The 27,267-nt window shown below is 42.3% G+C and overlaps 2 protein-coding genes across 2 annotated transcripts; both read left to right on the top strand.

Moving 5' to 3' along the window:
* Positions 1 to 5,111: 5,111 nt before the first annotated feature.
* On the top strand, positions 5,112 to 10,390 carry LOC139441410 (multiple epidermal growth factor-like domains protein 11). Its single transcript, XM_071222329.1, has 4 exons — positions 5,112 to 5,163; positions 7,731 to 8,726; positions 9,101 to 9,224; positions 9,730 to 10,390. Exons 1-4 carry the CDS (start codon positions 5,112 to 5,114, stop codon positions 10,388 to 10,390), a joined length of 1,833 nt encoding a protein of 610 aa, XP_071078430.1.
* Positions 10,391 to 15,040: 4,650 nt separating this feature from the next.
* Positions 15,041 to 22,989, top strand: LOC139441409 (protein CWC15 homolog). The gene is made up of 5 exons (XM_071222328.1): positions 15,041 to 15,270; positions 16,070 to 16,106; positions 20,901 to 20,999; positions 21,917 to 22,030; positions 22,718 to 22,989. Exons 1-5 carry the CDS (start codon positions 15,041 to 15,043, stop codon positions 22,844 to 22,846), a joined length of 609 nt encoding a protein of 202 aa, XP_071078429.1. The 3' UTR covers positions 22,847 to 22,989.
* Positions 22,990 to 27,267: the final 4,278 nt, after the last annotated feature.

The following is a 27,267-nucleotide window of genomic DNA, read 5'->3' as shown; positions in this document are numbered from 1 at the left end:
TATGAACATTTAGGTAACTATTTTTCAAGTTTGCACATTTTATCAACATCCCCAAAGACGCTCTACGTAATGTTGATATCTCAAATAAGAAATAAACGACTAGTGGTCGCTGTCTATCACACAGAAAATGTCTCATGTGCTGTGCACTGGTTCGTCCTTTTACAGCAACCAGTGGATTTCTCCCCATTCAAGTCGCTTTGCTGTAATATAACCGAAATACTGTTCTGCAATACTGTACTGAAATTCTGAGCTGAAACACTTACGCACTCCCTCCATCACCCCAACCCTATCACTCAAAATATATTCAGTCAATCACCCAAACTTATTCACTCACTAAATCTCAATCACTCATCCAAAACATGCTACGCACTCACCAAAACTATATTCACTGTCACTAAAACTATATTCACTCACTCATCCAAACTATATTCACTCACTCATTCAAACTGTATTCACTCACTCACTCACTCAAATGTATTCACTCGCTCACCCAAACTATTTTCACTCACTCATTCAAACTATATTCACTCACTCATTCAAACTATATTCACTCACTCATCCAAACTTTTTTCACTCACTCATTCAAACTATATTGACTCACTCATCCAAATTATATTCACTCACTCACTCACTCAACTATATTCACTCACTCCCTCAACTATATTCACTCACTCACTCAACTAAATTCACTCACTCACTCAACTATATTCACTCACTCATCCAAACTATTTTCACTCACTCATTCAAACTATATTGACTCACTCATCCAAACTATATTTACTAACTCACTCAACTATATTCACTCACTCAACTATATTCACTCACTCACTCAACTATATTCACTCACTCAACTATATTCACTCGCTCACTCAACTTTATTCACTCACTCACCCAAACTTTGTAACAGCCATCAGTTCTAGCTGATGTAGGTAGCGTCACAAATGACTACCAACAGCTGTGGGAAAATATAAAATAGAATCTAGGAAAACCCATTACAATCTCTGACTTGCATATCACTTTCTTTTACAAATAACATCCATCTTGTTCTACATGCCTGAACAATAGATCAAGATACACGGATACCAAGCCAATTGTTATAGTTTTGCTGTATGCAACTGTAGGAATTATTACAATTACATGGAATACAGAATACATATAAAGAACCTGATATGATATTACATACAACATGGTTAAACCCGTGCTGCTGACACCGGTGTACTACGGTACATACACATGGCAAGCTTGGCCAGTGAAGGATTAGGAATAAATGTATATGCAGAAGACTGGATGTATACAAGTGATATGATATGGTAAAACAATGTATAAAACTATAAGATACATTAGCCACTCTAAAAAAAACCGCTCATACACCAGCACTTATAATTACCCAGATACATCAATCAACATACCGATATACAGATAGGTTATAACATGAGATATTTACTGCGAGTTCATCTATACCTATAAATATATTCACAACACATTATGTTTCTAATCAATCAAATCAGAAATGCACTACACTACCCACTTCACCAAAACGTGGTCTCGACACCAAAACGGTAGCAGGCACCCATTTCCTGGTCTTAACACCAAATCTGTGATAGGCATCCATATCCAGGTCTCGACACCAAATCTGTAATAGGCGTCCATATCCTGGTTTTGACACCAAATCTGTAATAGGCGTCCATATTCTGGTCTTGACACCAAATCTGTAATAGGCGTCCATATCCTGGTTTTGACACCAAATCTGTAATAGGCGTCCATATCCTGGTTTTGACACCAAATCTGTGATAGGCGTCCATATCAAGGTCTCGACACCAAAACGGTAACAGGCACCCATAACCTGGTCTTGACACCAAATCTGTGATAGGCGTCCATATCCTGGTTTTGACACCAAATCTGTAATAGGCGTCCATATCCTGGTTTTGACACCAAATCTGTGATAGGCGTCCATATCAAGGTCTCGACACCAAAACGGTAACAGGCACCCATAACCTGGTCTTGACACCAAATCTGTGATAGGCGTCCATATCCTGGTTTTGACACCAAATCTGTAATAGGCGTCCATATTCTGGTCTTGACACCAAATCTGTAATAGGCGTCCATATCCTGGTCTTGACACCAAATCTGTAATAGGCACCCATATCCTGGTCTTGACACCAAATCTGTGATAGGCGTCCATATCCTGGTCTTGACACCAAATCTGTAATAGGCGTCCATATCCTGGTCTTGACACCAAATCTGTGATAGGCGTCCATATCCTGGTCTTGACACCAAATCTGTAATAGGCGTCCATATCCTGGTCTCGGGCTGATATGGGGGTCAAGGGCTGATATAGGGTATGATATGACAACTTACATATCATAACTTCTTTATCATATACCACATCAAATTGTAAAATGTTTCTATCTATCTGCAAGTGAATGCAAAACATTTTCACCTTGTTTGGAAGTCATCGTCAAGGGGAAGCTAGCTGAGCAGACGAGCAGGCGACACACGAAGGGACGTATCTCGAATTATTTTAACAACCCGGGCGGATATCGACCATCCATTCAAAATACATTGATAAGCCAGATCAGCCCGGCTGGGGGTGTAATACAGGTCTGGTTATTACACCCCCTGTGATATGACCGTCTCCATGTTGGCTCTATCTCACATGCAAAATGCCTCATATAATTGATAGGTATATCATAAAGGTATTTAGTTATTTTCAATGGTTTATATATCATACTGGCATGTATAGACCACAATAATAACTTTGAATACTAACCTTTTATTTGCTGGTAGTGTATCCTTTCCAGTGCAGAATGAAGCGGGAGTGAAAAACCAGTATGAAGTGGTGAAAACAAAGGACATAAAAGGAGGACACTAACATTTTAAACCTAACCGATCAGGCAAATACCTAAGCTTCAACTTTGATTGATCAACACAGATATACCTGTCTACCCTACTTTGCAGTGGACACACCCCATGGACAAAAGACTAGGGATTTACTGATGACGCCCATCTAACGACAACTTTAGTACTTTACGCAGCCTGAAATGACAAATACAGTTGTACGTAAATCAATGAAAATAACTGCTGAATATATCTGAAATAAGTACAATAGATTTTAAATTACATGAAATGCCTCAAATGACCAAACCTGTTGATAGAAATAATGCATTCATTAGTTACAATCGGAAATAATATACCTGCAATTCTTAAAGCAATTGTCATTATACAAATATCAATGCAACGCTTAAAGGACTTAAAACTAATATTTACTTAACTATATAATATAATAATATATATCTGCCACATTAGTATGAAGTACAACAGCTAATTAATCAAACATTATCAATCTACACAGAAACTATTGTCTACCATAGACGTCCACATATTTGATAACATGTAATTGTTTGGTGAAAGAACTTGGTATAAGTAATATATGAAATAGTGACACATTTTTAAGACCAGAATGTGGAGGAAGAAATGTGCCAACGCCACACATCAGTATTAGTAACTTTTTGCTTGACTCTAATATCTGAAGACCTGTCCATTACTCCTTGGTGCTCGGTTCCAAAGCTCCACAAAAATCCCCACAAAGAGATATGTTGCTACGTCCAGCAAATATATCACGAAATCCCTGTCTCAATGGTTCACCTTAATCATTAAAACTAACAAAAAATGACTTGTTTTATATTAACAGAAACTATTTGAGACAAGTGGAATCAACACCATATGGAATCTCACAAACACATGCGAAATCAAGTCAAGTATTCACCTGATCAAACAAGGAAACATATGGTACATCCCATGATTCATTTACACATGCTCATGGTATGCTCGGAATCGTACAATCGATTCGGTTTATGCAGAGATTTCTACTGGCAATGGGAAGAGTTTGGCGCTTTATTTAATTAACTATGTTTAATTCTGTCCTCTTAGTAATCGAAACTAAAGAAAAATAATAACAAGCAATCCTGGATTTAAACTGAATAAACTGTCAATCAGTGGGAGACACCAACCGACACCAACCACCACACAACACTATTTGCTAATGGGTCATCAGTTGACGTTAAGTTGAATATACCAAATTCAAAATAACCAGAGTAGAAGTAACAAGGACAGCAACATTTCTCTGAAAGCTTCCTGCTTCCACAGGTGATATTCACGCATGACATGTTTTATTTTTACTGCTGTGGAAACCGAAAGGTGGCATTAACGAGCGAAACCTGTGACTCACACTGAGCAGGAACTGCATCTATCATACAATAACAATGGCTCATACGATGACACTGGGGGTCCACGTGAAGCACAGTTAACTGGATTCTGAACTCCGGAAGCCGGAAGGTAGTTTCATCTCATTGTAGCTAGCACTCGCTCCTGATACCATTGCCAGGTATGTCATGTGGAAAGGTATGTCATGCGTATGTCAGTTGTAAAGATTTGTAGTGTGTGTGTCATGTATAAAGTTATGTCATGTGTATGTCATGTGTAAGGTTATGTCATATGTGTGTTATGTATAAAGGTATGTCATGCGTGTATCACGTGTAAAGGTCTATCACGTCTGTGTCATATGTATGTCACGTATTAAAAGGTATGCCATTTGTTAAGGTATGTCATGCATATATGTCATGGGTAAAGGTATGCCAGGCAGGCATATCTGTCATGGGTAAAGATATGTCATGCATATCTGTCATGGGTAAAGGTATGTCAGGCATATCTGTCATGGGTAAAGGTATGTCATGCATATCTGTCATGGGTAAAGGTATGTCAGGCATATCTGTCATGGGTAAAGGTATGTCAGGCATATCTGTCATGGGTAAAGGTATGTCAGGCATATCTGTCATGGGTAAAGGTATGTCATGCATACATGTCATGGGTAAAGGTATGTCAGGCATATCTGTCATGGGTAAAGGTATGTCATGCATGCATGGGTAAAGGTATGTCATGCATTTATGTTAAAGGAGCATGTATGCCATAAAGATTCCAATGAAGTGACAGAGCGATGGTTGATTGATTGTTAGTTATAGAACATGTGTACACACGACCAACAAACGATCCCATATCGCCAGTATCATGTTGAGTTTGTGTATGTATATACTTCTTTATGTTTCAGACACCAAATGGTTCCCTTCCTGTACCTAGCCTTTGCTTGTATGTTTACTGGAACACAAGGTAAATAAGAATAAGGTTGCTATACAGTGTAAACATGAATATTTCTACAGCTTATGTATTTGTTTTACCTTTACTGTCGTGGTCAAGAAGGTTCAGTCTGGATTATAAACATAAAATAAGCGAAGAAACTATTTTTCATAATCATAAGAAATCTTAACGTTTTGATGAAACCGGATGTGTTCTTGCACATGAGCGTATCCTGGCCCTCCGGTGTCACTCGTCACAAACACAGGCAAAGACAAGTCAAATGTTCACCTGAAAAACAGATATAGTACATATGTCGTACAAGGCAAAGTCCATCCTTGATTGTATCAAGGCATAAAGTTAATCAATGAGACATGGATTTGGTGGTACATTTGCTAGATCCATATATACTCTTCAAAAAAAGAAACTTGACACTGACTTTCAAAATGTAATATAATTCGATTGTTTCAAAATAGGACACAGAAACCATAATTGAAACACTGTTTGAAGATCAATGTACACAATGTTCAAAACATTAATCGTGTCACCTAGACAGACACACGTACACAATACAGTTAATAATGTCAGTATCGGTTGTGCCCACCACGTGCATCAATCACCGCTTGACACCGACGACCCATAGACGCTATAAAATTGTCAATAACACGCTGTAAGATGTGCTGCCATTCATGCTGAAGTGCATCAAGAAGCACCGGAAGTGATTGGGGCGGTGGATTCCTTCTGCGAACGCGTCGGATCCAACTCGACCCGGCAGATGCTCAATCGGGGACAAATCTGGTGACCGGGCTGGCCAAGGTAATGTCTGGATGTTGTTGTGCTCTAAGAAGTCCTGACAAACACGTGCAATATGCGGTCGAGCGTTGTCCTGCTGGAACTGACCGCCATGAACGTTGACGTGAGGAAGAACGTAATGCTGTAGGATCAAGTCTCTGTAACGCACACCTGTCAATGCACCTGCCACATGCACGAGAGGCGTCCTACCACCGTGATGAATTCCGGCCCATACCATGACACTCCCGCCGCAAAATGGGACAACCTGCTGCACACAGTTGGGGGCGTAACGTTCACCCCGACGTCTATAGACACGTGCGCGACCATCAGCACGTGTGAGTAGGAAACGGGACTCGTCAGTAAACAGTACATTTTTCAACCTTGCACGTGCCCACCTAACCCTCTGTTGGCACCAAAGCAGACGGTTGCCAGATGACGTGGGGTCAATACATGACGTCGAACAGGTCTTCGTGCGAAAAGTCCAGCCTCCCTCAGCCGGATGTATCGAGCTTGTGCTTGGGTTGTCACCCTTGGTCTTTCTGACCTTGGTCTGTCGTCAACTCTGTTGGTGTTGTTGTATCGGGTCCACAGTGCGGGGATTGTCTGTCTGGATACGCCAAAGTGCCTGGCCACTTCTTGCTGAGTTGCTCCAGCTTGTAATCTCCCAATGGCGTTGTTCCGTTGAGCTGCATTCAGTCTTGGCATTCTGTCACCGCCTCTACTGCCGTTATAAGGACTCTATGAACAGCCGTTGATGTGGATTTTTATACCCATTCAACTGAGGGGACTGCAGGCCCTAAATGCAGGATCCTGTGCTGCACGCTTTTTTACAGGCGGTTGCGTTTGGATGTAACTGTAAAATTGATCCCCAAACGTTACGTTTATGTGCTTTGCATGTGTTTTCGCGAATTATAGACACATCATCACTTTCTGTTTGACTTATTTAATTTAATTATTTTAGATATTTGGCAAAAAGTGGTTTTACATCTATGTCAAGTTTCTTTTTTTGAAGAGTTTATATATACAATGTACATGTGGATGTTGATGGAGCTTTGGAATCCAGTACAAAAGCGGAATGGATATGTCTTCAGGTGTTAGAGTCAAGCCAATAGTTAATAGTACTGATGCCTTGTCTTTGCAGATTTAATCCTCACTTACCGCCTCCGTGGTCTAGTGGTAGAGCGTCCGCCCGGAGAGCGGAAGGACCGGGGTTCGATCCCCGGCCGCGTCATACCAAAAGACGTTAAAATATGGTACTTGTTGTTACCATGTCTGGCGCTCGGCATTAAGGGGCTAAAACAAGGACTGGTCGGCTCGGAGTCCGTTTACTGTGTCTGAGTGTGATATTCATGTTAAACTGCGACATGGTAATCTCAGTGAGCTAGCACTATAAATCAGCATCAGTCCGGACTAGTACAAGCAGCCACACAAACACACACACGTACATGCACGTCGCTATATAAGTGCAATAATCTTGGACGCGACGTTAACCCCATTTCACCTCATCTCACCTCACCTCTTCCTCACTTAAGATAAAGTCCCTGTATGTGGCATTATGTGATTTGTCACTTGTACACGGTCTTGGATCAAACAATTAATATAGTGATACACGCAGAGCATGATTATGCTATCAGATGCATTGTCAGTGGGAATATCTACACAGGTATCATATAGGGGAGCCAGACGTTAGATGTATTTGAACACTATTGTATGGTTGCTGATGATAAGCTCATTAAAACCTCTGGAATAACTATCCAAAACAATATAAGTATTTTAAAAAACAATATAAAGGAGAAGTTATTTTCTTCCAGCTGCCAACAGCACTGATATTCAGCACTGTGCAGAGTGTGACGAGAAGACTGGGGACTGTCTCAAGTGTTACCCTGGCTATTGGGACAAACGGTGCAGTATCAAGTGCAGCAACGGTTGTCGACATAATACGTGTGAAATCACAGATGGGGGGATTGAGCAATGTTCTGGAGGCTGTGTTACTGGTTTCCAAGGCACAAACTGCATCATACCATGTGATCCTCCCGTTGATAATTGTACAGAATGTCCTGGTGGGTGTGAGGAAGGATACTGCAAGCTGAATCCCACATGTGTGTCTGGATGTGTTGACTCCTACTACGGTTCTGGCTGTCTACCTTGCTCCAGCAGATGTAAATCCTGCAACAGGATCACAGGAACATGTGAGGAGTGTCACCCTCCATACGTTGGTCGGGACTGTGAACATCCCTGTGCAAACTGTCCAGGAAGTTGTGACAGTGAATGCTTGAAGGAGTGTTCATCAATATTTTTCGAAATGTTTTGCATTGAGCCATGCAGTGATAATTGTATGTCAATTATTGACACATGTCCACTGAATTGCAGTGATAAGGATACAGTCAACTTTTGTACACCGACTTCTCACAACCAGTGTGGCGAGTGTACACGTGGTTGTGAAGATGGGTGGTACGGACCCACGTGTTCATCTCGATGTGACGCTAACTGTTTGAACCACAGGTGCGACCTGACAGGTACTTGTGTTGAAGGATGTAAGATTGAATATTTCGGGAAAAACTGTACACCATGTTCTGAGACGTGCCTCAATCACACCTGTCACTCAAACACCGGATCCTGTACACATGGATGCAGCCAGGGCTGGTATGGGGAAGTGTGTGACCAGACGTGTGCAGTGTGTCGTGACGGGGTGTGTCGTCAGAAGACTGGCACATGCATCAAGGGGTGCACTATCAGCGGGTGTGATCCCTCTTGTACAGGCAACTGCTCCTTAGAGGAATGCCGTCAAGCTGCTCCTTGTAACACAGGTAAGCTAATTGTCATGTATCCAACATAATGACTTGTATGACATCCACTGTCCATTTGAAATGAAAGCAGGTAGCATTTTTAATTAATGTTATGGTGCCATGCTGAGGTTCCTTTGTTTTGTTATGTTTATGTATGCCTTATGTATGATTTGATATGTAACCAGCATGTTGTTTCTGTTTTGACCTGTTTCGTTTTGTCCCTTCCGAATGCATGTGGCCAGACAAAAATACTTTTATAAACATACACACATTTTGTTACTGTGTATTGATACTGAATTTGATAATCATGCATTCAAGATATGTATATGATATTACTGATGTCTATCGAACCATATATTAATTACATTTGTCCTTTCATTTTATGTTTTCCTAAGCTCCAAAGACAAATGGTATCATTATCAGAATCCTTGGTATCATTATTGGAATCCTTGCAGCATCTGTGTGTTGTATAGCGCTGAGACAGTGTGTGCGTTACCGCAAACGCATTGCTGCACAAAGGTCAGTATTTGTATTCTTCAATCTGTACTTAAAGGTGATAGCTACGGGATGAACAGTTGGTACAATTCAACATTGAGGGTATAGCGTCCAACAATAACCATTGAACGTTCACTGAACAGAAAATTATACCAGAAGCTAAACAACAACGCGATCGTACCAACGCAAATGAGATCAACTGAAACTGGCTACCATCGGAGATATCGCTTGGTAGGATCAAGTGATATCTTATCTACAATGAAATTGCATCACAATGCTCAAATGACATCATTAATCTCTCTGCCTCTGAAGCTGGTTAGCTGTGCCATTTACACTCAAGGCTTTGGTTATCCAACTTTGTACATGCACAAATCTTCTTCTCGTAGTACAACATTACCCACAAACGAGAATGCGCGCTGCCATGTGGCGTGTCACATAACACAAAAAGGTACTATCTGTAGTGTACTAGTATACATGTTTGATATCGCCCAAAGCCTTGTTTGTATTTACAATAATACTCTTTATACAGACGACGTCCACTGGAAGCTGTGATGGTCAATGCTACTGGACAGGTGTCACTGCCTACACTGGAGTACCAGGGTCTACACAGATACTATGAACTACACGACGAAGACATGGACCCGGAGTTTCCGGGGAGAAACCAACTGGAATCTGGGATGGTCACTGATACTGGACAGGTGCCTACACATGAGTACCAGGTGATACACAGGTACTATGAAATACATGATGACGATGTGGACCCAGAGCTTCCCGGGAGAAACACAAACAACCCAAACAACATGGTGGAGGAGGAGAAGGAGAAGAGGGAAAAGAAAGAAAAGAAGGAGGGGGCGGAGGAGGAGAGCGAACAAGCCACACCCACTCTTGATGAATACTTCCCAGTGTCCAGTGATGTAGGGAACGGAGAAGAGAGTGCACTAGCCACACCTGCTCTAGATGAGGACTTCTCAGTGTCCAGTGATGTAGGGGACGGAGAGGAGAGCGAACTAGCCACACCTGCACTGGCTGAGTACTTCCCTGTTTCAAGTGATGTCGAAGATGAAAAGGATGCTACATCCGGGGCTTCTGCTGAAGACAACTCATCATACATTCGACCAATACGGGATGTGTTTGTTGACGACCCGACAACAGTTGTGACATATCTGTCACCAAGGGAGGACACACATTAACTTTTCATTCTAAAGTATTCTACTCAAAGTCAACAGACTTGTCAACATGTACGAGTGGACCAGTTTCCGTTTTAGTAAATACCTGTCTTTCTCAGAGTCATGTCTATTATCTCACATAGTTTGTGCTACTTTAAACAACTATTGAGAAACGGTTCGTTGTATCGGTGTCGATCTTGTAAAACATACCCAACAAGCAGATGGACTTCCATTGTCCTTCGGCTTGTGGCAATGATCCGAATCTCTGTGGATAGTCGAGGAAACGTTGTGGTGATATGGACTTCGGTGAACGCCAGATGTTACCTGATTGAAACTATTTCCTCAATGTACATGGCATAGCAGTTGACAGTCACCAGGGTGTGGTCTAACTTGTCAGGAGACCAATGCAGTCATAGTTTGATGGCACGGGTATGGAGAATCTTGATCCTATGTACAGTACACACAAGTCAGTAATTCCTTCTTGCAGTGTATGGTGCTTACATATACTTAACTATATAGACTCTTACAATCTTGAAATGGAATCACACATGCAGAATAAATGTGTCCATGTGTATATTTTCTATTATTTACTTGTACATTGTCTTTGAAGGAAAGAACACATGGTGTCAGCAGGAAGGCCCTCTGATTCTTGATAACATGACTGGATCATTATCATTATAAAAACGCTATTATTGTTTCCTCTGCATTGAATTCTAAGCCGATTCAGATACATTAGTGAAGCCATTGTTCAGCTGGACATCGCTTGTGTGTCTTTCTGTGTCACATGTGGGGGACACAGCGTCATGTTGACACAAGTTCATGTGTTGAGTCATGTGGGGGCGTGACGATGGCTATGGCCCCTTTCTATCAAAGTGAGAATGGCATTTTGTCGCAGAAACCGGTGCTTTCTTTTTTTACCTGATACGTCTGTACATGTAAGCGGCCGCGAAGTAATTCAAAATCAACGTATCGTTTTTATCAGTGTTAACAAAAACAGTAAATGCTCTATCCTGTCTCTGGATTTTCTCGTTCATCAATCTCTTGATTGTCTGGTTTGTTTACATGGTGCCATCACATGGTAGGAGTACTGCTGTGTGGTGTCAGGCATTTATGCAAATAATGTTCATGGTGAGTGCTACCGGTAGGGCAGCACGTGCTTAGTCTTGTCGCGACCACCTGGTGTCATCACTGATTGATGCCCTTGACGCCAGTAAGAGTATGTTTCCGTGAATAATCAAGACTGGCTATTCTTTTGCTGTGACAATTTATATAGAAACATATTGTATTCTGTGAATTATGTTGGTAATAACAGAGTGAGCATGTACATACTGTTCATATATTCACTGGATTGTCTGGGCCAGAATCGATTATTTACAGACCGCCGTCATAGAGCTGGACTATTGCTAAGTGCGGCGTTAAACAACAAAGCAACCAACCAACCAATCATATGTTCATTCCAACTGTTGAAGAAGTTTGGGAACAAGAATGGATTACAAAAGTCCATCGTCCTTTAGCAAGTAATATGGTCTGTTTCACTGTTATATATCATGTTAGAACAAACTAACCAGATATCGAACCAAATGGATGTCAATGTGTGCTAAATCTTTGCCACCTTTGTGTTTATATTAAAAGTTGAAATCGGTTGACAGTTGACAACAACATAACATATGGTCATTATAGATTGCATATCTAGTGGGGAGAGAGAGAGGTTGTTGACAACGCAGTCAATACAATGTCAGGGAAGGAGAAAGTACAAACTCTGAAATTAGATACACTCGGAATGGCAACTGGCTATTTGTCAGAACAGGAAGAACATTGAATGTTTGCATTATTTGTAATAGCCCTGCACAGATTGTCCGAGTACATCGTTTCAGAAGTGTGTGTCTGAGACATATTAAAATAACTTACACTCGTTAGTGATTGTTACAAAGGGTTAAATATTATATATAATAAAAGCAGGCGTCGGTGGTGTTACAAGTAACAATACTCAATCCCCGTCTAACCTGGCTTCAGGAAGAACTACTTTGCAACTCTGAGATTGTAGATCACCAGCCAAAAGGATTTCTACAAGTACTTTTAAAAAATGGCGTTTTTATTGTAGCGTTAACGCCAGACTGTGCACACATAAAATGTAATGGCTGTTGAATGCCAACTAGTTATTAATGTGTATAAACAATTGTGTATAAGCCTCAACTAGAAACAAGCCGATGGGAAAATATATCACGAGAACAAAGGATATGTACATTGTGTGACTTCAAAGTAATCAGGGACGAGTTCCACTATTTACATGTATTTCCTTGTCATTCCCTTCTAACCTCACGCACTGAATGTTGCAGTGAATACTTCACGCACTGAATGTTGCAGTGAATACGTCACGCACTGAGTGTTGCAGTGAATACGTCACACACAATACAGAACCACATCATCTCACCGGTGATGCGTGATGACGTCACAGGAAATGATTGAAATGCGTCAGAGAATATCGGGGAATACCCCCGCTAAAATATGGTCGATCTGACTGAGTGTAAAAACTCTATACACAAACATGATGTAAACATCTCACCTTTTGATAATCATAGCAAGAGGACAATTATCTAAGGAAACACCCTTTTTATATTATATGTATTTTGGGCCTGTCTGTCGAGGTCGGCTGGTTAACCTACATGAAAGCGTGTTTACTCAAGACGCGGACAGCGGTGTCAACAAGCCTCTCAATGCGAGACAGTTGACTATATATAAGTGGTGTGAATATTGCACTGGGTTCAGTTCAAGCGTAACCATGCCAACAGACGGTTGGGAAACATACCTCTCTAACATCTACCATAACCCTAAACACCAAGCAGTCTTTTCTGGACCAAATAAGCTACATCATATTGTGAAGAGAGAGGCAAAGTTTGATATCAGTTTACATCACATTAAGAAGTGGCTTGCTTCTCAGGATCAGTCGGGACACTTTTATCTTCTGGTATAGGGCTAATAGGTCCCACTGTGTAGGTGATACAGAATAATCAAAACAGTAACTGACTTATTTATGCAATACTTTTATGCAGTGAGACTTCTGTAAAACTTCAACTGGTACACCATCCAGACCGACAGCTTTGCCTTTTTTGGTGTGTAAAACCGCTCGTTCGACATCCTGGTACGATATTGGCATGTTGAGCTCAAGCGTATCCATCTGCACGTGCTCTGTACCGTTACCTACACGTTCACACACGTTCTTATATCGGTCTTCATCAAACGAGCTGTTATCACTACCGTTATAAAGCGTGTTATACGAGTCCCTCTAGTGTTCACGGTGTCAACACCACTATGACATGAAGTTTGTGTGATGGATTAGGGTTTGTACTCCAATGGGGTAATGTGACAGACAGTGAGCCAGCTCACACATACTGGCCATCCGTGAAGATCCGGGGTAGAATAGGTCTTTAGCAACTCATGCTGGCTGTAAAAGGTAACTATGCCTGTCGTAAGAGGCGACAAAACGGATCGGGTGGTCAGGGTCGCTGACTAGGTTGATGCATATCATCGTAGCCCAGTTGCGTAGATCACTGCTCATGACGGCAATCACGGGATTATCTGGTCCAGACTCGATTATTTAAAGGCCACCGTCATATAATTTTAGTATTGCTGAGTGCGGCGTTTAACAACAAACAAAACAAGAATAATCTGCATCACATATTTCTGCATGTATGGCCGTAAAATGTTGCATATCCTTGATAACATGTCACGGGTTACTGTCTATTTGCTTAGCGATTTTGGTCCTACGTTGTTTGTGGTAATCTAAGGGCGACCGTTCGTACCTATAGTAACCTCAACACTATTCCCTCCTAAACCAACTGTTTACAAACGAAAAGGACAGCGACCAAATCATGGATATATTGGATTGCCATTAATCATTTACTAACATATCTCTTTGCCTATTTATATCTGGTGAGGGACGTTCCCATGCCAATACTTATACACAGCCAAGGCAACTGTGTGAACCTCCGAGAAACATATTGGCCCAGATTCTAGAGGAAGACTGACGCACTTGGATAACGTGTAGTTGCAATTAAAATGTAAGCCAATTATGTAAATTGTTTTAGTTTGATAACCACATGTGTTTCATTGCTGTACCAAATGAAATATTCCCTTAGTTGTGGACTTGAGTCAAACTGCAGTGGCAGAACCAGGAAAAGGGTTTAGAGCTGGGTGGTCCAGGTTTTCGTTTGTGGAAATGTGCGTAAATACTGACGGCGTTGCGTGTCTTGCCGTGTCTTCCTCTCCCTATCAGGGCACCTGATATATCTTTGCACGACTTGCCCTGTAGCCCTGTCCCTATCAGGGCACATGATATATCAGTGTACGCCTTGTTGTGTCGCCCTGTCCCTATCAGGCTACATGATATAATGTTGTACGCCTTGCCCTGTAGCCCTGTCCACACGAGGGCATGTTGTATCCTTCAGATGAGACAAGTAGCCCTGTAACCGAGTAGCCCTGTCCCTTTTGGGCCTGGTGTAACGTTGTCGCCAGGCCAAACACGTAACATCCTGTACACCTGTGTCGCTGTTATGTCATCAATATTGTAGCTTCATGTATAACATTGTTCCAGACATTTGTGAACGAGGGAGAGAACACATTATGTTGGTATTCCTGGCCACCCTCCTTGTATTCCCGCTCTGCGGCGCCGCCCAGATGGAGCAGAGCTTGTTTGACAGACTCCCCGCCATGGACGGCAAGATAGTGACGTCCAACGTCGTCATGCCACAGACTAAGCTGGACCTGGGGGCTTGCAGCTTTCACTGTCTGGGGAACCCCAAGTGTAAGGCTTTCTTCCACCACAAAGAAACATCTCTCTGTCAACTCCAGGCTGCCAAGGGTTCCGGTGGCAAGGCGGAGAAAGGGTGGCTGCACTACTACAAGAAGTGAGAGGTGCCCACGTTCAGATCTCCTGGAGGTACTCCGTGTGCCATTTATTTGTTGGAAATGAAGCCATGCACTTTAAAAAAAGAAGGTAAGAGATAAAGGTGTTTGAAGGAACGGTGAGCGGTGCAGGTGCGAGATTAAATGCGATTATATGAGGGGGCAGTGGTCCAGGTGCGAAATAAGGGATGTATAAATGAGAGAAGACTGTGAGTGAGGGAGTTAAGCTTTAACGTCAGATCGGCAGTATTTCAGCCATATCGTGACGAGAAGTACATTGATAATACATAGATTTAGACTAAATAAAAAGTTGTCAACGAAGGACAGTACAATAACTAGAATATAACAGCTTTCGATTTAAAACTAGTTGAGAATATATAAACGCCATAAGTATCAGTGAACAACACCATATAACAATGGGCTAGAGATGGTCAGTAACTAAAGGGAAATCACCATACTAGGGACCATGGGGACTTACAGTGCCTTTGCTTCCTGCATGGACCATGAGTGGAGAGTGGTCCAGGTGCGAGATTAAAGGCTATTATATGAGTGAATGGTGGTCCAGGTGCGAGATAAGGGGTGTACAAATGAGTGAAGAGTGCTGCAGGTGCGAGATTAAAGAGCATATAAATGAACGAAGAGTTCTTACCATTGTGGGACAGGTTGTTTTTAATGGATGAAAGTGAATACAAATTATGTATTGGAAAGGTACAGAGATACAGAATTATTTGGAGTGAAAAAAGCGAACGATACTCAATTATCTTCTGCTTACGGAAACATATTAGGTCTTTTCCGGAAAAGATCTGCGCATTTAACAAATAACCCATGTAATGATAAAGCGAATATCAGAATCTCTGCCCAAGTAATGTAAACTAAGCCTGCACACACCACGACCCGTTGGGCCAGCCTGACTGTTGTAAAATCATGGCACTTAAAGTGCGCACCGTTTCAGAAGACAATTACCGTATTCACTCCATTAGCTGTTATCGTCTATCTCAGTATATATTCAGGAACTGCATGTAGTCAATAGCAAAATAGCCGCCGTGATTCAGTCCCCAAACTATCACAACTAAAACTAATAATTACACTAACTAAAACCGAGCTATATCTTCCACCGCTTACATTCGTATCTTTATTTGGATCAAGTATTTAATTTCCGTATTTACCGGAGTTATTATGCTTTCATAATTATTATTGAAACTACAGATATTATTGTTTACCGTCTTAAGTAAATGTCATGTTCCTCATCTAAACAGTTTGCGCAGTCTACCGTATATGATCTACATATTTATTTTCATTCAATGTTAATGGTATAAATAGTTAACCGTAGTTACCCAAATAGGCGCGACATACCACACATTGAATTGTCATGTAGGTTTTACCGTACCGAGGCCTGACAGTTATTTGAATCACCTCAAAGCTGTCTTACCTGTTGTGATCAGTTCATCTGGTACTTTACTTTAAGAACTTTAGTCATAACTAATCATGGCATATGCATTACTCCGGACGAGACCCTTGTGATAATTGAAACAATTTCACCATTTTTTAAAATATTTTTGTAAACAATATTTATTTCCACTTGGTACAGTGAAAGGGGACTGATAAACAGGCAGAGCAAATCTAAATATCTTTCCCCAACAAAATTCAAACAAGCAGCAGTAGTATAATAATACAGTAGTATAGACTTCAGTTATATGTGGAAAATCAAAGGTACAAAGTTGTTGGCGAGATATATAAGAGTGCATGCTTAGACAAATCTTTTGATCATAGAGAAAAAATGATGTACAGAGTCAACAATATTCAGCATTATTTCCTTGTCTAGGCTGACGTTACCAAACAGGACGGTTCGAAGATCATATCCATTAGCATAATAATAGCGTTCAGATCTAATCTCAGTATAATTTGGGCAAGTATATAGGTAATGTAAAGCGCTTTCATTGAAAAAAACACATGAACATTCAGGATTATCGCTAATAAATCTTTCAAATTTGTGACCGTTTAGATCACTACATCCCAGTCTTAACTTACAGTGGATTATCTGATTAACGAGTGAATCAATATATTTAAATATGTCAGGCACTTCTGATTTACTACTGTTATACAGTTTCTTAAACTGAGATAATGAAGCGGCTTCTCTCAAAGTACAATCTAGTACATTCCAGGCGGAGACTGGAAGGTAAAAATGATTTTTTAAATAATTCAGTTCGGCAATTAGACTCATAATATTCGTTAGTGTTACGTGTTTCATAATGTGGGCGATCCAAGGTTTTTACAGGTACCATATCACATAAATAACTTGGCGCTGTCCTACTTTTCATTTTTATGAAAAATGCATAATTTGTGAAAGTGTCGTCTTTCAGCCAAGTTTCAGCCGGTTTCGTTTTATATTTTTGTATGACTTGTGCCCCTCACGGCACCACATATTGTCCTTAGTGCATCTAGATGTAACATTTCTAGAGACAATTCTTGACCCTTGGTGTAATTATTCCATATAGGGTCACAGTTATCAAACAAGGGTAATATGAAAGAACAATAGAGCGCATGTAGACTGTGTCTGTTCCAACGATATTTCAGAATACGAAAGCAATATACCAATGGGCTAACCTTGGCAGTTAGATTTTCAATATGGCTATGCCAATGCCCATCAATTTGTAAAGTTAGCCCGAGGTGTTTGTGGCTATTAACATTCTTTATTTTTACATTATTCATGAACAGATCAGGCAGGACAGTGACGTTACGTTTTCTTGAAAATTGAATTGCTTCTGTTTTATCGGGATTAAATTTTACTTTCCAAGTTTTAGCCCATTGAGAAATACGTTCCAAGTCATGATTAATTGAAATACTTGTTGATAATGGATCATCAATAATGACATATAGTTAAGTATCGTCAGCAAACTATTTTACATTACATTGGATGTCACAGACATACTAAAACTAATAAGGGTCCTAACACTGAACCTTGAGGAACACCAGCAGGTACAGGTTTAACATTCGACTTGTGTCCTCTAATAACTGTATGTTGCTTTCTACCAGTTAAGTAACATTGGAACCATTTTAAGAGAGTCCCTTTTATCCCACACTTGCTAAATTTATGTAACAAAGCTTTGTGCCAAACACGATCGAAAGCTTTACTAATGTCACAGAATATTGCCATTACTTCCCTTCCATAATCTAAGGCCTTGCCTTTGAAATCATAAAGATTGGTCAGTTGGTAAGCAGTTGAGTCACCGGTGGTAAATCCTTATTGCATACAAGAAATAGCTTGATTATCCCAAAAAATGGTTGTGCACATGTTTTAGAACACACTTTTCAAATACTTTTGATAGGCAACTTGTGAGCGGGATTAGTCTTTAATTACAACAAGCATGGATGTCATTTTTCTTATGAATTGGAATACAAAATGGCGTTGCAGACTGATTTAAACAATATTGTTGTACATTGTGTATGATTGTTGAACATTGTGTATGTAAGGTATTATTGTTAGAATAAAGATACAATTAACTTACCGTTAGTTAGACGGTCACCGATCAGACAACATGTAATCGTACTGACTTCTTTAACATCGGAAAAAAAATAATAGACTGTGATTGTGTTGATCCGCCGCTGATTGGGTACAGCCAATATTCAGTGACACTTGACACTTTTATTAATTTCCGAAAGTTTAGTTTGGTTTGCTGTTTAACGCCGCACTCATCAATATTCCAGCTATGCGGCGGCAGTCTGCAAATAATCGAGTCTACCCAGACAATTCAGTGATTGACATCATGAACATCGATTCACACAATTGGGATGTGATGACATGCATCAACCAAGTCAGCGAGCCTGACCACCCGATCCCGTTAGGCGCCTCTTACGACAAGCAGAGTCGCCTTTTACGGCAAGCATGGGTTGCTGATGAACTTTTCTACACCGGATCTTCACTGGTCTGTTTCTGCGAGTAATATATTCCTTATCTGCTGTATCAATTTAGTATTGGACTCACGCAGCTGATTGGCCAGGACTACAGGCACCATGTCCTTATGTTCTAGCGCTTATACCGCCCCAGGTGTTGAGACTGACGGGAATAACAAGGATGTGCACCAGTAGTGGATGTCCATGTTCTGCAGCTGTTATACATTGGGTGTTGAGATAGCTAGGTACAGACAGAATTTGCGAGGCCCAGATGTCCACATGTGTAGTGACTCCAGTAGGTAGGTACAGACAGGATGTGAAATGCCCAGATGTCCACATGTGTAGTGAGGGACGGTAGCTAGGTACAGACAGGATATGCAATACCCAGATGACCACATGTGCTGTGAGTCTGGTAGCTAGGTACAGACAGGATGTGCAATGCCCAGATGTCCACATGTGTAGTGAGGGACGGTAGCTAGGTACAGACAGGATGTGCAATGCCCAGATGTCCACATGTGTAGTGAGTCTGGTAGCTAGGTCCAGACAGGATGTGCAATGCCCATATGTCCACATGTGCACTGAGCCCGGAAGCTTGGTACAGACAGGATGAGCAATGCCCAGATGTCCACATGTGTAGTGAGTCTGGTAGCTAGGTACAGACAGGATGTGCAATTCCCAGATGTCCACATGTGCTGTGAGCCCAGTCGATAGGTACAGACAGAATGAGCAATGCCCAGATGTCCATATGTGTAGTGAGTCTGGTAGCTAGGTACAGACAGGATGTGCAATGCCCATATGTCCACATGTGCACTGAGTCCGGTAGCTAGGTACAGACAGGATGTGCAATGCCCAGATGTCCACATGTGTAGTGGGGGACGGTAGCTAGGTACAGACACGATGTGCAATGCCAAGATGTCCACATGTGTAGTGAGTCTGGTAGCTAGGTACAGACAGGATGTGCAATGCCCAGGTGTCCACATGTGCACTGAGCCCGGTCGCTAGGTACAGACAGAATGAGCAATGCCCAGATGTCCACATGTGTAGTGAGGGACGGTAGCTAGGTACAGACAGGATGTGCAATGCCCATATGTCCATCAGTGCTCTGAGTCCGGTAGCTTTTGTGATGGTTCACAAGCAGCATGTCTTCTTGTTTGTGATGGTTCACAGGCAGCATGTCTTCTTGTTTGTGATGGTTCACAAGCAGCATGTCTTCTTGTTTGTGATGGTTCACAAGCAGCATGTCTTCTTGTTTGTGATGGTTCACAGGCAGCATGTCTTCTTGTTTGTGATGGTTCACAAGCCGCATGTCTTCTTGTTTGTGATGGTTCACAGGCAGCATGTCTTCTTGTTTGTGATGGTTCACAAGCAGCATGTCTTCTTGTTTGTGATGGTTCACAAGCCGCATGTCTTCTTGTTTGTGATGGTTCATGTCTTCTTGTTTGTGATGGTTCACAAGCCGCATGTCTTCTTGTTTGTGATAGTTCATGTCTTCTTGTTTGTGATGGTTCACAAGCCGCATGTCTTCTTGTTTGTGATGGTTCATGTCTTCTTGTTTGTGATGGTTCACAAGCCGCATGTCTTCTTGTTTGTGATAGTTCATGTCTTCTTGTTTGTGATGGTTCACAAGCCGCATGTCTTCTTGTTTGTGATGGTTCATGTCTTCTTGTTTGTGATGGTTCACAAGCTGCATGTCTTCTTGTTTGTGATGGTTCACAAGCCGCATGTCTTCTTGTGTCGGCAGGATGAGGACGATGACTCTGATGATGAGGATGACACAGCAGAACTCCTGGCAGAGCTGAACATAATCAAGAAGGAGAGAGCCTCGGAGAGGGCCAAGATGGTGAGTTTTTTAAAAAAACCAACATCTTAATTGTAACTTGGAGCTTAGAGAGCAGCTTTACACAGGTTATGCAGTTCACTCGTGATAACATATAGCAAAACCCTTAAAAATTGCCCATTTCTACTAGTCCTCATGATACCTTAAACATAGGGCAGTTTGGCAAGCTCTATAGGACTAGTGCCAATTTCCAACCCTGTTGTGAATTTAACCAGTTTCTGTGTTTCATGATAATAACCATACTTCTAGTACCTTTCAGCTTTTGCAAAAGATTTAACTTCACAGGGTCTGAGGCTGATATTTGGCCCCAAATCTCAAGCAATTGCCAGTAAATATTTAAACAAAATAACAATTTTTTATTCCAAGTTTACCTGCCAAGTTTGGAATCTTTAGAAATCCCTGCTTGCTTGCTGGGGTGGTCGGGTAGTCTAGTGGTTAAAGCTCTGATTTTGCTGGAATATAGCTAAAACTGGCGTAATACAATACCCACTCACTCACTCACTGTACCATAACAAGGTCAAACCTGGCTTCATTCTTACACCAAAGTGGCTAAAATGTCAGTTTGACAGCTGTGAAGGTTTCAGAAGCCATGAGGGTATGAAGCTCAATTTACAAGAGACAGTGATATAAGTTTATGTTGCAAACAGTTCTGTGGCGTTTGATTGGCTAGCCCAGCAATTGTTGTGGCATTTGATTGGTTAACCCAGCAATTGTTGTGGCATTTGATTGGCTAGCCCAGCAATTGTTGTGTTGTTTGCCTCCATGTAAAAGTAAAATGATAAAACATTTGCATATACACTGTATTTGTTTTTTCACACAGCGTGCACCCTGGTTTCTACATCAATAAACTCACTGAAGTCACTTCCTAATTAACTATACCAACGTTTGTATTGAAGTGTGTGCTTTCCGTCTGTTGCCAGGACGCTGATCGTAAACAGGAGGAGGAAAGGATCCGCACAGAGAACATCCTCCGTGGAAATCCCCTCATCAACAAGGATGGAGAGAAACCTGTGACAGAATTTAAAGTGAAAAGGAGTTATGGTTAAACCTGTACTTTCACATAATCCTGGGATTTTTGTTGGAACAGAATGCGTTTTGTTTTCCACTGCAAGAAGACATACCATTTCCTTCTTTCAAAGAAGCAGCCACACAATCTTTTGCATGTTGGTCCATTTAATCCCGGACTACAATCATTTTTCAAAAGTCTCATAAATGTTATGTATAAATGTAAACTGGCCGCTCCCTCTGAGCGGTCTCTTGCTCTGTACATCACTTACTTGACATCAGTGTTAGAACCTACACCAAAACATTGCTCCTACCGTATTTGTTTTGGGTTTGTTGTTTAACGCCGCACTCAGCAATATTCCAGCTATATGACGGCGGTCTGTAGATAATCGAGTCTAGACCAGACAATTCAGTTCCTGATATCATGAGTATCGATCCACGTAATTGGGATCGATGACATGCATCAACCAAGTCTGCGAGCCTGACCACCCGATCCGGTTAGTCGCCTTTTACGACAAGCATAGTCGCCTTTTACGGCACGCATTGGTTGCTGAAGACCTATTCTTCTCCGTATCTTCATGGGTCTCCTAATAGTAATAAAGAAGTTGTTAATCTTATCCTTACATGGTACTCCAACTTCTAAATGCCTATCAAAGAAGTTACTCTAACACTATGCAGATGTACATCTTGTGACGCGCTACATGTCCTCATGTTTCAGATGGGATGATGACGTGGTTTTCAAGAACTGTGCTAAAGGGGAGGAAGAGCCCAAGACGAGGGGCTTCGTCAATGACACGCTCCGATCAGAGTTTCATAAAAAGTTCATAGAGAAATATGTGAAATAACAAAATGTGTTACAAACTTGGATAAAGACTTTGTGTTGCAACATCGCTGATAAAACTGGATATCTCACTCATCTCGGTACTCCCTATTGATGTTGTGACATTTGGTTACCATGACAGTTGTCTGTAACCAAGACAACCTTCTGATACTGTATTCCTGACAACAGTGATGAGTGAACAGAAAGTTAATAAAAACCAAATTCCGATCAAATAAGAAGCCACACTAGTGTTCTTGTGAAACGGCCATTTTGTCTGCCCTGTCAAGGGGAGATAATCTGCCCTGCACCTTGAGATTGGAGAGCCGTTCATTCATCAGCTTCATTTCTTTGTGAATGTCATCTATACAACTCTCACCCTGACAGTGAGAGAGGATGCCTGGGTCACTATAGTATCATCTTTACAATGTTTATATCTTACTTGGCAAGAGAATCTATAATAAAATCTCCAACTGTTAGATGTAACCTGTCCTGCATTAGAGCCGTAAGCTGCATTGGAGATGACCCGGACAGGAAAGGACAATACATGTACAGTTACATGCCTTCCTTTGCATAACTGTTTAAGAATCATCAATGAAAACATGGCGGAACATTTCTTTTTAGGGTAGTATTTGTACATTGGCTAACGGATATGACTGTGACACTATTGATGTTCTATGTTCTGTGGAAGGTCTGAACGTGGGTGTGACTTGATGCTGTTGTTGCATATCTGTGTTTATTGTGTCTAATATGTCAAATGAAATAAAATAATATCTTTTGTGAAAGTGTTGTTTGACAGTAAACTATGAATTGGACCAATGATACTTAGTACATATAGGTGAGGTGAGGTGAGGTGATGCTGGTGAAATGGGGTTTAAGGTCTTCGTGTTCAAGATTATTGCACTTATACAGTGACATGCTTGCATGTGTGTGTGTGTGTCTGCTTGTACTGATGTAGATTTTACAGTGTTGGCTACTGAGATACCAACCTGCAGTTAACAGTATACTGATTGCGTGCTTGTTTTAGCCCCTTAATGCCGAATGCCAGACCCTCTATCCACTAGACCACGGAGTTGGTCTCTGTGTAGACACTCTATTCACTAGACCACGGAGGCAGTCTCTGTGTAGACACTTTATCCACTAGACAACGGAGGCGGTCTCTGTGTAGACACTCTATCCACTACACCACAGAGGCGGTCTGTGTAGACACTCTATCCACTAGACCACAGAGGTGGTCTCTGTGTAGATGCTCTATCCACTACACCACAGAGGCGGTCTCTGTGTAGACACTCTATCCACTACACCACGGAGGCGGTCTCTGTGTAGACCCTCTATCCACTACACCACAGAAGTGGTCTCTGTGTAGACGCTCTATCCACTAGACCACGGAGGCGGTCTCTGTGTAGACTCTCTATCCATTACACCACAGAGGCGGTCTCTGTAGAAACTATCAACTACACCACAGAGGCGGTCTCTGTGTAGACGCTCCATCCACTAGACCACGGAGGCGGTCTCTGTGTAGACACTCTATCCACTAGATCACAGAGGCGGTCTCTGTGTAGACACTCTATCCACTACACCACAGAGGCGGTCTCTGTGTAGACATTCTATCCACTAGACCACAGAGGCAGTCTCTGTGTAGACGCTCTATCTACTAGACCACGAAGGTGGTCTCTGTGTAGACACTCTATCCACTACACCATAGAGGCGGTGTCTGTGTAGACGCTCTATCCACTACACCACAGAGGCGGTCTCTGTGTAGACATTCTATCCACTAGACCACAGAGGCAGTCTCTGTGTAGACGCTCTATCTACTAGACCACGAAGGTGGTCTCTGTGTAGACGCTCTATCCACTACACCACGGAGGCGGTCTCTGTGTAGACGCTCTATCCACTACACCACAGAGGCGGTCTCTGTGTAGACACTCTATCCACTACACCACGGAGGCGGTCTCTGTGTAGACCCTCTATCCACTAGACCACAGAAGTGGTCTCTGTGTAGACGCTCTATCCACTAGACCACGGAGGCGGTCTCTGTGTAGACACTCTATCCACTAGATCACAGAGGCGGTCTCTGTGTAGACGCTCTATCCACTACACCACAGAGGCGGTCTCTGTGTAGACGCTCCATCCACTAGACCACGGAGGCGGTCTCTGTGTAGACACTCTATCCACTAGATCACAGAGGCGGTCTCTGTGTAGACGCTCTATCCACTACACCACAGAGGCGGTCTCTGTGTAGACATTCTATCCACTAGACCACAGAGGCAGTCTCTGTGTAGACGCTCTATCTACTAGACCACGAAGGTGGTCTCTGTGTAGACGCTCTATCCACTACACCACAGAGGCGGTCTCTGTGTAGACGCTCTATCCACTACACCACAGAGGCAGTCTCTGTGTAGACGCTCTATCCACTACACCACAGAGGCAGTCTCTGTGTAGACACTATCCACTAAACCAGGGAGGTGGTCTCTGTGTAGACACTCTATCCACTACACCACAGAGGCGGTCTCTGTGTAGACGCTCTATCCACTACACCACAGAGGCGGTCTCTGTGTAGACGCTCTATCCACTACACCACAGAGGCGGTCTCTGTGTAGACGCTCTATCCACTACACCACAGAGGCGGTCTCTGTGTAGACGCTCTATCCACTACACCACAGAGGCAGTCTCTGTGTAGACACTATCCACTAAACCAGGGAGGTGGTCTCTGTGTAGACACTCTATCCACTACACCACAGAGGCGGTCTCTGTGTAGACGCTCTATCCACTACACCACAGAGGCAGTTTCTGTGTAGACGCTCTATCCACTAGAGCGCACACACACACACACACACGCACACACAGAGGCCCTATGTAGTTTCAGAAAATGAGTCTGGCTTTTGATTGGTCCATTACTGCTTCTTCGTCTCCACTTGAACGTTTACGATTGGATTGGTTGGTTTGTTGTTTAAAACCGCACTCAGCAATGTCCCAGCTATATGACGGCGGTCTGTAAATAATCGAGTCTGGACCAGACAATCCAGTGATTAATATCATGAGCATCGATCCACGCAATTGGGATCGATGACATGCATCAACCAAATCAGCGAGCCTGACCACCTGATCCTGTTAGTCGTCTCTTACGACAAGCATAGTCGCCTTTTACGGCAAGCATGGGTTGCAGATGACCTATTCTACACCGGCGTCTTCACGGGCCGTTTATGATTGGATATACCCTTAAGCATGACTGCTGCTATGATAGCGTTGAGTGCCCAGCTTGAACCTTGGGGTATCAGTGGCTGTGTGACAACAGGTGGAATCACTCTGCCGCCAGTATGAAGCTGAGAATCAGAAGTAAAGGTCGACTCAACAAACTTCCAGCTGTACACAAAGTGATCTGATTCCCATGTGACAATAGTGAATGAGAGCAGTGCTGCAATGTTTTTTTGAACCATGGTGTTGACTATGTTAAAATTCTGTTAGCACTATTTACTATCAATGGAGGTGAGTGGATGAGTGGGTTTGGTTTAACGCCGCTTTTAACATTATTCCAGTTATATCGCGGCGTGTCAGCTTAATGTGGGGGGAAAGTCCGAAGTGATGTATGTGTCAGACGTTTACCACTTCGATGAACCCCACGAGCACGGGTATGGTGCTGACAAACCTAGAAACATAATCGGGTCGAACCAGGATTCGAACCCACAATCATAGGTTTCTGGCGTGCCCAAGGGACGCAACTATGCACAGCGAATCGCGGCGCCTTAGACGACTGGGCCACCCGTTCCCCCTGGCCTTCAGAAGAAAAGAGGCTTAGTTAAGATTTTCGTTCCCACTCTTCCCCGCATACCTTAAACCTTTTCTATTGCACGAAGGACGCCTCTGCACCCGATTCCCGATGGGAACCAGGCTTGCAGCTGTGTGCGTGAAGTGTCAGGGGGTTCAGTCTGAATTTGGCAAACATTTTGTTTCATTTAAGTGTTATTATAATTCTCAGTGAAACGTTGATAAAACCATGTTATTTATTCATTTTCAAATCTTTTGAGTAGGTTAAACACTAATTCCATTGAATTATGACAATGAAACCACTATTCCTGGGTATCAAAATCTGTCTGGACCAGTGTGTTATCCGATACAGAATACTAAATGGAAGCATGTTACATAGGGGCTGAGATATTGTTATCCCCCACCCCACCCCACCCCCGACCCCCACCCCCCACGGTAGCTAGGTACAGACAGGATGTGCAATGCCCAGATGACCACATGTGCAGTGAGGGACGGTAGCTAGGTACAGACAGGATGCGCAATACCCAGATGACCACATGTGCAGTAAGGGACGGTAGCTAGGTACAGACACGATGTGCAATGCCCAGATGCCCGTCAGCGTGCTTATCGACGTCGGGTTGAACCTTACGCTGACTGTGATATTCCTTCATGTCTATTTCTGGAGTGATCAGCAGAATTGCCTTT

This window comes from Haliotis cracherodii, unplaced genomic scaffold (genome assembly GCF_022045235.1).
Source record: "Haliotis cracherodii isolate W230 unplaced genomic scaffold, xgHalCrac1.p SCAF_40, whole genome shotgun sequence".
In the NCBI taxonomy this organism is placed as follows: domain Eukaryota; kingdom Metazoa; phylum Mollusca; class Gastropoda; order Lepetellida; family Haliotidae; genus Haliotis; species Haliotis cracherodii.
Note: the sequence above shows the minus strand (reverse complement) of the source record. Positions and strands in the feature narration are given on the sequence as shown.

Coding starts and splice junctions, on each gene's coding strand:
- LOC139441410 (XM_071222329.1), top strand. CDS start 5,112: ATGGTTCCCTTCCTGTACCTAGCCTTTGCTTGTATGTTTACTGGAACA. Junction 5,164..7,730: donor TATGTTTACTGGAACACAAG/GTAAATAAGAAT, acceptor ATTTTCTTCCAG/CTGCCAACAGCACTGATATT. Junction 9,225..9,729: donor AAACGCATTGCTGCACAAAG/GTCAGTATTTGT, acceptor CTCTTTATACAG/ACGACGTCCACTGGAAGCTG.
- LOC139441409 (XM_071222328.1), top strand. CDS start 15,041: ATGGAGCAGAGCTTGTTTGACAGACTCCCCGCCATGGACGGCAAGATA. Junction 15,271..16,069: donor TGGCTGCACTACTACAAGAA/GTGAGAGGTGCC, acceptor TTTCCGGAAAAG/ATCTGCGCATTTAACAAATA. Junction 22,031..22,717: donor CAGAATTTAAAGTGAAAAGG/AGTTATGGTTAA, acceptor TCCTCATGTTTC/AGATGGGATGATGACGTGGT.